The sequence below is a fragment of the Misgurnus anguillicaudatus genome, chromosome 22, assembly GCF_027580225.2.
Source record: "Misgurnus anguillicaudatus chromosome 22, ASM2758022v2, whole genome shotgun sequence".
Lineage (NCBI taxonomy): Eukaryota > Metazoa > Chordata > Actinopteri > Cypriniformes > Cobitidae > Misgurnus > Misgurnus anguillicaudatus.
Window position 1 is genome coordinate 1,731,254 of NC_073358.2, and position 12,422 is coordinate 1,743,675.

A 12,422-nucleotide genomic window follows, 5' to 3' on the forward strand; every position below is an offset into this window, starting at 1 on the left:
ACCCGGCTTGTGCAAGACGAAAAGTCGTGGTTGAAAAGTACTTTTTTTATGAAAATTGTTTTGATAGATAAGACCCTAATGGGATTGTTTCCAGCCCTGTAAAGCTGCATTGAAACTGTAAACTTTAAGGGTCCACTTAAGTCCACTATTTGGAGAAAATTCTTATCTTTAAAAATTTCTTCTCGACTCAACAAAGACATAAACATCTTGGATGACATGGGGGTGAGCAAACTATTGGGATTCTTTTTATGAAAGTGTAAAAAAACTTTAAAAGCAAAATCCAAAATCTTAATCCAAATGATATCTTTAAACAAACCAATTGGTTTAATAATAAGATGTTAGGATAAAACAATATATTCCTGTTAAAGTATGGTTCATCTTATACAGTAACCATGCTAGTTAACCAACTTTGCTAAACATAGATGAAGACAGACTATAATTAGTGTCAGCAGTCACTCAAGAACTGATTAAAAGAGGTCAATAATATCCAGGAAACTGTAAGGTCTTCATTTCACAGTCTGCCATATGATAAACAGAGGATTTACTGTGGTAAAAGCTGCCAAATTACTTTAAGCCACTGTGATCCACTCAACTTATTTACACTGGAAAAACATTTAGTCTGGAAAATCTGAAATGCATTACTGTACATTAGTGAAAGCATAGTTTGTTTAACAGTTCTTATATTGCAGGATCATTTACAGTATTGACAGTATACAGTACTTGGTTCAGTTGTAAGGAATGGAAAAAATGTGTTGTTGTGATGTCACTCATTGAAGAATTCACAGCCACACCTCACACACTCACGCATCATCAGTTTTTATTAGCTGACAACCTTTAACACCCAATGTGTGCCACACAGCTGTAGAGATTGATGCTGAATTGAGAGTATTCTGCTTGTGTTTACAGGAGACGTCCAGTTCAGTGAAGCCACGGGATATCCCATGATGCAACAGTGGAGAGTTCGCAGTAACCTGTACAAGGTTAAACTAAGTGCAATCACCCTGTCCACAGGTAAAACATCTACAGAGGCAAACACAAGCACGTGCCAAACATGTTAATTAAATTCAAATGTACTTCGGTGGCACAATTTTGCATTGTTGCAAAGCAGTTTCACAGAAAATACAAATTGGAAATTGAAATAGGAGAGTATGTACTGCATAAGCGAAATGAAGCATTAATGACCCTTAATAGTTTTAGGGGGGAAATAGGCTTAATTGTTATAATCATCACAATGCTAAAAATCTTAATCAACTTTACATTTGATTTTATGGTGAAATATGACTTGAAGTATGGTTTACTGAGCATGCGTTGTTTGTTTATGGTGGATATTGTGGGCAGATTTCTCAAAGGTCCTGAAGTCGCTGACACCGGACAGCACGCGAGACGAGCTGCTGGCGTTTATTCAGCAGTACGGCAGTCACTACATCTCTGAAGCTCTGTTTGGTTCTGAGCTCACCTGCAACATCTACTTTCCCAGCAAGAAGGTCCAACAGCAGCTCTGGCTGCAGTACCAGAAAGGTAAGCGTGAACAGATGGTCAATGGTGAGACATGAGAGGGTTGACAAATACAATATAAACAAATCAATAAAGGTTCAATCCAAACCTATCATCTCATGGGTTTTGTGTATTTAAGCGTATTTAATGTTCTGGTTTCATACACCACTGGATACATACTGGACACATATAAAATGATGAAGAGTTCAAACTGTATCTGTATGAACAATTGACTGATGGTTTAGAATTTGGCCCAAGGAGAGACCCATAGTCAACATTTTATCATATTCTTATCCATTTGTATATTATCTGACATTTGCTATAGTACATGAAGATGCTGTAATAATAATAATAAATAACCAATCAGAGCCCGTAGATGACTTGCGAAAAAAAATGGATTATATCGTGGCCACGAATTGGGGATACATACACTCATTTTAAGTAAACCCTGGGCATGTTTTATTAATTCGTTCCCTCATTTGACAAACTAGTAAAACATGCCCACGAGTTAAAGGAATAGTCTACCCTTTTGCCATATTAAACTATTTTATTACCTCAACTTAGACAAATGAATACATATCTATCTTTTTTCAATGCGTGCACTGTACAGCCGTCGTGAAAATGTTAGCATTTAGCCTAGACCCATTCATTCCTATGGTACCAAACAGGGAAGCCACCAAACACTTCCGTGTTTTCCCTATTTAAAGACTGTTACATGAGGAGTTATACCAGTAAGTATGGTGCCACAAAATAAAACATTTTTTTGGTACCATAGGAATGAATGGGGCTAGGCTAAATGCTAACACATTCACAACACGCTGTACAGTGCACGCATTGAAAAAAGATAGGTATGTATTAATTTGTCTGCTTTGAGGTAATAACATAGTTTAATATGGCAAAAGGGTAAACTATTCCTTTAATAAACAAAGGAATTAATTCCTAATTCCTAATCACTACTTTTTAAAATGCATCTCCGGGTAAAATCTAAAAAAAGTGCTTGAAACGTGCTTGGCACAATGTTATTCCCATAGTTACATTTGTGTTATTGCATAGTTTTAATCAGTGATCTCAACTGGTCAGGGAGCGGCATCTGATGGGCCCAGTAGGCAGAGGTAGACTGACAAATTTTTACAGATTTTTAGTTATTTTCAATTGACAAATCTTGTTATTTTCACATCAAACTTTTCCTATAAATTCATATGAATAAAAACGCTCATTCAAGATGCATGATACTATCCTATTTAGAAAGGTGGTTCACTGTTATTCTAAAATGTTTTTTTTTAATGTAATAAATAATTTGTGACTATATAAATCTAGTAGGGGAAAATGGTATGTAGTCTATAACATAAATGTTAGCGTAATATTTAGTCATTAAAGACCAGAATTGCTCAGATATGTTGACTTTATTGCACGCAATTGGTCATGAACAATATAAACAAGAATTTGGGACTCATTTCACAAACAACAACAATGCATAATACATTTGACCTTACGAAAGAAATTTTAGTTTAAAGTATCCTGCTTTAAAAACTCTCTCGAAAGAACAACAGTGTAAAACTATTCTCATTACTGAGACCTTCAGATATGTGATATAACCCAAAGGCATGATGGGTAATATTAAAGACCCAGGTAATTAGTGCATCTTTGGGGCTTATATGTGTGATTATAGCGGCACTGTAGATTAGCATTACCGGTTCCTGTAATTCATATCATAAACAAGTAAATTTAAGAAAGAAAACATTAATGTAGCTTTGGGAGCATTTACTAAATGTGAAAAAGTAACAAAAGACCAGAATTTATTGAGTGCAAATTAAATATAATGAGTAGCATTAACAGTTCCAACGCAATTTCATGGGATTTGGATGTAGTTACGAGGTGACTAATTCGTACGACCACGTATGTAGAGTTTTTGTACGATCTGCTTTCTCTTTGATGTTTGAGTTAGGGTTTCATTGTTTATTAATGATAATCAGACGTTTTCAGATGCTTCTCACTTCATACGAATTCATACAAATTAGCCGACTCGTAAAACACGTACGAATTCCTGTAAGATCAGGCCGCCCAAATCAAAACAGAATAATTCTCCGCTTCATTTCCGATGGACTAAGCTATCTAAAGATACATCTCTTAAAAAACAAGGACACTTAAATGCAGAATATCATTTCATAGACAGTGTAGCGTTGTAAATTGCTCAGATTTAGTTTTGATCGAGTTGCTTTAGACGAACTACTACAACAGGGACTCAGGTGACATGCGCCTGAATTTCACAGTCCTTTGGCTTCACAAACCAGATTACGGTACAACTAATCACAAACAATGATTAACATTAACAACACCAGTAACAGACAACCCTACTGAAAAATCCAGCTAAGACCAGCGTAAGCTGGTAAACCTGGTGAGTCAGCTGGCCTTTCACCCTGACCAGCTAAGTCTAGATAGCCTAGGGTGACCATACGTTCCATTTTTCCAGGACGCGTCCTGGCCAGGATTTCGGGTTTGTCTTCCAGAAGTCGTATTTGTCGACCGCATACATCATCAAGGTTTATTTTTTCAGGTCATATTTCAGAAAAGAAACCATTTCATTTCAAGAAGAATGAAATCACAATGACTGAACCTCGACGACATATGCAGGACAAACCCGTCACCCTGGTCAAGTATGGTCACCCTAAGCTAGACCATCTTATAAAGTGACAAAAACACAGCTAGACCAGCCTGCTACAGCAAAACCAGCTAATACCAAGCTGAGAAACCAGCTAAAACCAGCTCACCAGCTAATGCTGTTTTTTTTCAGTAGGGAACTTAAGTGAGTTAAATCCCATTTGATTTTCACCGGTTACACTGTATTTTAACATTTCAGAGAATCACACGGTCCACAGAAACACGAGTAAGTTTCTATGAACTGTAAGGCTTCAGATATGAGGGGGCACTTTAACATTGAGGCTTTGTGGGAGAAAAGTAAAACTATGACGCATGGGCAAAACACACACAACCACACAGAGACACACACCAATAGTGTTTTAAATCAGCACGATTTAGATTCTCAAATCCCATTTCTGTAATAAGATTTCCTAATAACATAGCAATTCAGCTTTCATCTTAATGTCAGTAGAGCAGCACAGAAATGTAAAGTTATTGCCATCAGTTGTGCTGTATTACAACATTTAGCCAAAATAATATACACCCTCCAATTGCTCCATGGCAGTGGTGAATGATTGCGCAAATCTCCCAGCAGACCACCGGTCAGATTTCACTAAGAAGCAATCACGTTGTAATGTTGCCTGTGAATTAAAGTGACACATCTAAAAACTGTCCATCATCTTAACAAGTAGAGGAACGTCTCCTCTGCAAATACGTGTAGACCTTTACACAGTGGTCCCAGCAGTCCAAAACTAGCAGTTGTCCCTTTTGAGTAACAGCGACTCCTACAGGGCAGGTAAGGCCCTCCTGAATGAGAACGTTATAGCCACCTTCTTTAGGGAATTGAAGGATCTCCTTGCGGCCGCTGTCCGTCACGAGCAAGTCTCCGTTCGAGTCCACGCACATGCCGGTAATGCATCGGAAGTCCTCCGTCTCGGAGAAAAAGTGGCTGAGTTGTTTACCCAGCTGCCCGTCCATACCCACTGAGCCGATGGAGAAACCTCCCTCGAGGTGATGCTCGTTATGTCTGTTCTCGATGTTCAGACCCAAGCCCTGGGTGAAGTAGACAGTACCCGAGGAGTCGCAAGTCACAAATTTGGGCCTGACTGCCGAGCACAGGCGGTTGTAGTTCACCACCCCTACGTTACGATCCACGGCCAGGCACCAGAGCTTTCCGCCCTCGACGTCGGACACCACGAACTGACCCGACGGCATGGCGGCGATCCCCCATGGCTTGATGAGCTGGTTCTTATGGCAGGCGATGCAGTGGCCTTCAGTGGTGTAAACCTTCACGGAGTTGTCATAGTTATCGGTGACACCGATCAGGCCCTGAGCGGTGATCGCGATGGAGAGAGGAATCAGGTTGGGCAGGTCAGCACCGAGGAAACTCAAGACAAAGTTGTCGATGCTGCTCGGGTTACGCCGTATCTCCCTTTGGAAGCCCTTGCGGTTGAAGATCTGGATGCGGTAGTTCCCTCGGTCGGCCACAAGCACCTCTCCCTGGTGCGTGACGCAGATGCTTACAGGCAAGTTGAACATGCCAGGCAGATTCCCTTTGCAGCCCATCTTTTTCACAAACTGGCAGAGCTGCCCACCTGTCGCCCCTGAAGAAGGTCCCCCTCCATCTACGGACTTGGACTTGAAACTACCGGGCGAAGCACAAACGGCCTCTTCGACGGCCGCCACCATATCGATATCACGATAAATGTCTAGAGGGGTGCTGGTGGATGCGGCAAACTCAAGGCCATCTTCCTCCTCTGCGTTGACAGTACAGGGTTTTGTAGTCAGCTGCCCCACCTCTAAAGGTTTCGATTGCTCGGTTTTAACCAGTTCTGGCTCCTGTAGTTTCAGAATGACAGGCAGGTTGGTTTTTAAATCCAGCTCCTCTTCATCATTATTGCTTTCCTCCTCCAGTAGAGCGATATCGGTCTGCTTGATCCTCATGGTGAGGTAGTCGCAACGTGACACGACCTGAACCTCTGCGATGTTGAGCAGATACGTCTGCTCCTCCAGAATCTGGGCATTGAGCTTTTCGATCTCAGTCATGGAAGTGGCAAAGGCACGACGGGAGCGGCCCAATTCTTCCTGGAGCCGCAGTTCGGCCTTGGCGTACTCCTGTTGGACAGCCTTATACTTAAGTCTGAGCGATTTTGCCACGTTGTCAATGGCAGCCTTTTTTTTCTGGATGTTACCCATGGCTTCACGCAAGTTAGCGAGCTTCCCGCCGAGGTCTTTGCGGCGCTGTTCGGCGGCCACGCGAATGGCCTGCACGGCGTGACCTTGCCGCTGGTGACCCTCGGTTTTGCAAGTGTCGCACAGCACGATGTCACAGTCGCAACAGTACTGACGGGGCAGGCGGTTCTTACAGGACTTGCACATGAGACCCATGGTCGATACGCATGAACTCGCACAGTCGATGATCTTCAGCACGGTGAGATTGTCGGCCAGCTGGGAAATGCTGCTCATGCGGGACACCTTGCTGCAGAAGGGGCAGCGCACGCCGTTGATCGTGCTGGCGAGGAGTTTCTCGAGGCACTGGCGACACACCGAATGACCACACTGCAGCAGCTTGGGTCGTAGCTGGTCCTGGTTGTAGGTTTCCAGGCAAATGGGGCATTCCAACACCTCCCGAACCAAATCTGGATCTAGAGATGTCGGTGTAGCCATGATGCCTTCTAGTTCCTGAGGTGTCTACAGGAGAGGAAAGATGAAAAGTTATGCCTATGTGTTTGATTTGTATTACATTTTTACATTTATTCATATCCAGAAGCATAAATGTGCATTAATCCCGATATATATGATACTATTTAAAGATAGCAAATGTACTCAATATTGCTTTAACACTTTAACTGTAGTGTGAATGTGTTAATCAGCAGAGTGGGCTGCAGTTCTTGGCAGATGGCAGGTTAATCACAAAAAAACTAAATATATGCTGATTCATCAGATCCGTCTGTCAAACTGAAATATTTAATTATGTGATCTCATTGCAATTCATCATCATAAAATAAAAGCACATTACCGAAGTCAACCTAAAACTTTTAGCATACAAGAGTCCACAGGGAGGAAGGGAGATGACGTGAGGAACGTCACGTCACTTTAAAAGCAGTGTGATGACAAGTGGTGCTGATGCTGCATCCTACCACACCTACTGATGCATTCTTACCTCATGATACATATGCATCCCTCATAGACAAACTACATATATGATAATAAAGACTTTGAATTAAGTAATAATAATAATACTGAATAAACAGCACGTCATCGTTTCGTCTGTTTATTTTGGTTATCCAGCTGCCAATCATGATTCAGAAGCATGCATTGCGATACACGAGCAGGGTTTATGTGTACGCATTAATGCAGCACATCAACACATACAGCCTGACTGACTGTAAACATTGTTTAATGTGAATAAATGCAGGCCCAGGCTTCAAAACATTGCGATCTAAACCTCGACAGACCGTGTCTGCAGCATGCCCGCTATTCATGACGTAACGCACAATAACGATGTATAAAAACAACGTCGCTGGTGTTTAGTGTTAGATTCTGAAACGATTTCTTACCTTTAGTTTAACAGCAGCTTTCGTGTAACGTGACGACGCGCGCACCTCTCATATCAACGGGTGCGCGCGACACTGCGGAGGTGACGTCGAGACGGCGGGCGTGGGATCTGTGCGTAAAGACCCGCCCATGGTGCCGTGTAATTGGTTCTCGGGGAAGGGGGCCGCCCTATGTCTGTTGATTGACAAGAGCGGCGACCAATCCGAAAAGCGGTTAAGATGCTACTGAAAACATACGTGTAAATGCAAGAAAAGAGGAGTTATTCAGCAACTTTATTCGTTATTTTACTTTAAACATAATTGTTGACAATCCAAAAGATTTAGATCAGAATAATATTTATATGCAACATATAATTTTTGGTACATTTTCAATGTTGATGTAATGAAATATAAAGACAATATTATTTAATTATTAATAATAATAATAATCATATTTTATATAGCGTCTTTCAACAATCTTAAAGCTTTTTTATCTGGTTGAAGTACTCTGTTTTTCTTTTACCTTTGTTTTCTATTTTATATGTTATATTTTATTTATTTTATTACTTTTATTTTTTAAATATTTTATACATTATGGTTGTCGTGTTTGACTTTATTTTAGTATTTTATTTTTTATTGCGCAAGTGATTTGTTTATCTGGTGTAAAGCACATTGGTCAACCTTTGTTGTAGAAATGGTGCTATATAAATAAAATTGACATTGACATTGACGCTTTACAAAGATTCAGTATACAATCAAACTAAATGAATAGAAAGACAGATAGACAGAAAGGAGACAAAAATGTTAAATGTTAAAATAATTTATGTTATATAAGCATCTATAGTATAGTAATATATTAATAAATCTATAAATGTAATGTTTAGCTTTAAAAGTTGTGATGTTACAGTAATTTATCATATAATCCTAACATAATTTATTATTCTAACGTGTAAAATGTTTATTCTATCTTAAATATCACTTAACAGTTTATTTATCCACCACTAGATGGCAGCAAATATTTGTGCTGAAATATTTCTATTTGACTAATATACAGTGGTATCAATGCTTTAAGCAATAGTGTAAACTAAAGTATTGCAACAGTATTGTACGCATCTGACAAATTAAAACAAAAATGTAATTGTTAAATGATTAGTATCTTAAATGACAAGTAATTTTCTCATGCAAAATGCTCAATGTTGTTTAATTACAGAACTTGCCTGACAGATAATGGCATTTTAGCAAATTAAGTTTTTCCTACCCTGCATAAAATTAAATGATGATTTAATGATTTAACGGTGTATAATAGTGATCCTTGCATTTCATGTAGAAAACAGTGAATCTCAGCTGGGTTTACATAGACTGGGTCATGATTAATGCACATATATATATTTTTGTACTCATCAGCAGTTTTCAGATAGGCTGGTCAGGAATACTCAAGAATACTTATTCAGATCTGAGCATTCACCTTGAAAAGTCCGTCAGGCTTTAAAGTCAAGGGAACAGGACAGACCAGATCGCACAATAATCAGCATTTATAAACCAAAGATGGGTTCTGCAAGAAAAAAAGTGTTTTCTTCATAAAGAAATAGATGTTTAATGTAACTGTATAAACCTTTCAAGACAGATGTACCATGACCTCCAAAGGTGTAACGCGATATACTGTATGGCATCACTTTACAGCAAATGTATTGTGGTTGCAGAGAAAGTATGCAATCATGATATACTATGTCATTTGATAACAGATATTCTGTATGGTTATGGAGATGTCTGTGATTTCAACCTATTGTCAAGTGTTTTATAGCTAAAAATATCCCCTATAGACATCTATTTCAAAGGCCTCTTGTCTCGTTGCATGTTTACCACCATGCTATGCTTTTTCATACCTTAAAGGATTTGCTTGACTTAACAGATCTTGAAGACTCTCTTTGGGAAGAGAGGACAACTTAATTAAATTTTTAAAGCTTTTAATGATTTTTTTCTGTTTCACATTTGATTCAGTCTACAGAGGGATCCGGGATAACTGTATTAAAAATTATTTCAAATGACCGGTTTATTCCGATTAATTCCCGATAATTCCCATATATTCCCGTTAATTTTGCAAATCTAGGCATGTACATGCATGGGCATAATTATGTAATTTAAGCATGCAATTTCTCACAAAGTCCAAACCCAATACTTTGAAATAAAAAGCGTTATAACAGGGTTACCATAGTAAATTATGGTAAAACAAGAGCACAGCTTTCAACACAGATTTCTTGTACCTGCTAAAATCCTGCTAAATCGTATTGAAAAGCCTTCATGTAAACACCTTAATTGATACGATTACGGACAATCGGATGCAAATGTGGATAGTATTGAAGGGGGTGGTGTACTCCGATCTGTGATCCGATCAGCAGGAGAAAAGTAGACATGTGTAGATGTCATGATACTGAAACAGATCGTGTTTACTCAAACTCTATTGACAATAGTGCTGGCTCAAAACAGATGGAATAGGTTTAAACAAACAAAAAATAACCAACAAATACTGAAACCACATCAGCATAACACGTAATGAGGACTCGCAGGGCCAGATGTGGAGCCAAAGCTGTGTCGTTTCAATATGATGAAGTCCACTACAGGAAATGAATCATTTAAAACACTTACTCTAAGCTGTTACCAATTACTCTATCCGTGTCTTTTCCTCTCTTTCCCTTCCTCTGTGTTGTATGAGAACGCTCCAGACACGGGTCTGTCGAGTTTGACTGCGGTCTGGCTTGGCACATCTGCGTGTTGTTGCAGACGCAAATGCTGTCGGGACTGTTTGTTTTCTCCGCTTTTCAAAGAGTTTGCCTGTCATGCTAAAGTCCACCATAATGACTCATGTGATTGTCAGACGCAGCAGCAGACGGGAATATTGAAGGGAAACGGAGGGTAGAGAGCAGAGCTCCACATCTGGTTATCCATCACAGACTCTCAACACTCAATTAATAATCTTTCTTACCACAATTGCATTGTTTTTGTTTGCCAGGGCTGCTGTGCACGAACAGAGAAGAGAAAATTTGATCAATTTCATGATAAATGCCTGACATGTTTGTCTTAGATACTGTAACAGTATGCAATCCTAATATTTAAAAAAAAAAATAAGCATGTAGGGTCTGTGATGTGAAACATGTTTTTGTGTGTTTAATTTGATCTATAAATGCCTTCCAATACATTCAGATTACAGAATATTTTAAGGGTCATATATGTTGCTAAACAGAGCATTATTTGTGTATTTGGTGTAATGTGATGTGTTTATGCGGTTTATGCCCGCATACATTTTGCAAGCTCATTGTTTGGAAAAGCATGGTGTTCTCTGATTGGTCAGCTATCAAGTGTGTTGAACTTGTGATTGGCTGAATATCTTCAGCGTGTGATGGAAATGTTACACCCCTTACCATATCTGGAATATTTGCTAAAGCATTTACACGACATGCCGGAGGTGGCAACAATACTTTAGCGAAAATTAATGTTACACAATCTTTCTTTGTGAATACATAGCTATGTGGTTTGCATATTCAGTAACTTTGGGCTAAACTTTATCTCTTTATAAAGATAAATTGATATATTTACAGTATATTTTGCTCTTTCTTCACATACAAAAAGTTACAGGAAAACACCACAGTTTTTTTAATATTTTACTATGTTCTTACCTCAACTTAGATTAATTAATACATACCTATCTTTTTTCAATGTGTGCACTTAACGTTTGTACAGCGCGTTGTGAATGTGTTAGCATTTAGCCTAGCCCCATTTATTCCTTAGGATCCAAACAGGGATGAATTTAGAAACCACCAAACACTTCCATGTTTTCCCACTTAGTTTGCAGCTCTATGGGCTCAGTAATATTGACAGAAGTTTGAGCGAGAAGGGGATGAGTCAGGAGTGATGATGTTACTGCAGGCCGAGGTTAAGTGCTATTCCGCCATAAAATATAGTTCTCATTTTTAAGCTACTTAAAAAATCGGCACGTTTTATTTTGTGCCACCATACTTACTCGTGTAACTACTCATGTAACAGTCTTGATAGGAAAAACATGAAAGTGTTTGGTGGCTTCTAAATTCAAGCCTGTTTGGATCCTAAGGAATGAATGGGGCTAGGCTAAATGCTAACACATTCACAACGCGCTGTACAAAGATTAAGTGCACGCATTGATAAAAAATAGGTATGTATTAATTAGTCTAAGTTTAGGTAAAAACATAGTAGAATATTGAAAACCGGTGGTGTTTCCCTTTAAGGGCCAGATTTACTAAATAGGATAAATTAGCAGAGAGTGCAATTTCAGTAAAGCGGCAATGGGAGTGAAAATTTCTGCGGGTCGCACGTAGTGCAAAAATTTACTTGAATAAAATCATATTCATAATTCAAAAATTTATAAAAATTGTGTTAACATTTAAAATGTGTTTAAAAATTCTGCTTTTGTTTGTTTGTTTTGAAAGCACTGCTAAAACAACAGAGTGTTGACCAAAGTGCTGTACAGTAATAACTAATTCATAAGAAAAACATTATAATAATAAAATGTATAGCATCATAATAAAATGCATAACATCATGCATCTGCCAAATGTAAATGTGAAAAGTAGAGTATAAAAAGATTAATTAAAATTAAAGTCATTAAATCAGAACCACCAATCAAATCTTAACCAACATCATGCAAATGTACAGTATGCAACCAGTGTTCAAATTGAAGGGGGGCTGGAATGGTCCTGGACCCCCTATAAATCACAAAAATATTAAT

General features: G+C 38.8%; 2 protein-coding genes across 5 annotated transcripts in view; one reads left to right on the forward strand and one right to left on the reverse strand.

Moving 5' to 3' along the window:
- The window catches only part of LOC129440778 (astrotactin-2), a 427,123-nt gene that overhangs the window by 363,480 nt on the left and 51,221 nt on the right, over nt 1-12,422 (forward strand). For both annotated transcript variants that reach the window (XM_073860480.1, XM_055200291.2), the window contains exons 15-16: nt 907-1,011; nt 1,339-1,518. In XM_073860480.1, the coding sequence (XP_073716581.1) occupies nt 907-1,011; nt 1,339-1,518 (285 nt within the window). The remainder of the gene's footprint in view (nt 1-906; nt 1,012-1,338; nt 1,519-12,422) is intronic.
- Nucleotides 2,883-10,465, reverse strand: trim32 (tripartite motif containing 32). 3 transcript variants are annotated; one of them, XM_055200292.2, is made up of 4 exons: nt 10,311-10,465; nt 9,133-9,219; nt 7,692-7,863; nt 2,883-6,822 (listed from the first exon to the last, which is right to left on the reverse strand). In XM_055200292.2, the coding sequence occupies exon 4, from the start codon at nt 6,796-6,798 to the stop codon at nt 4,813-4,815; it is 1,986 nt and encodes a 661-aa protein (XP_055056267.2). In that variant the 5' UTR covers nt 6,799-6,822; nt 7,692-7,863; nt 9,133-9,219; nt 10,311-10,465; the 3' UTR covers nt 2,883-4,812. The 3 variants fall into 3 exon arrangements, with proteins under 3 accessions (XP_055056267.2, XP_055056268.2, XP_055056269.2); XM_055200293.2 differs by lacking the exon at nt 7,692-7,863; XM_055200294.2 differs by lacking the exons at nt 7,692-7,863; nt 9,133-9,219 and having other exon boundaries at nt 10,311-10,459.

Bases quoted from the DNA above. Each gene is read 5' to 3' on its own strand.
- trim32 (XM_055200293.2), bottom strand. From the start codon at position 6,798: ATGGCTACACCGACATCTCTAGATCCAGATTTGGTTCGGGAGGTGTTG.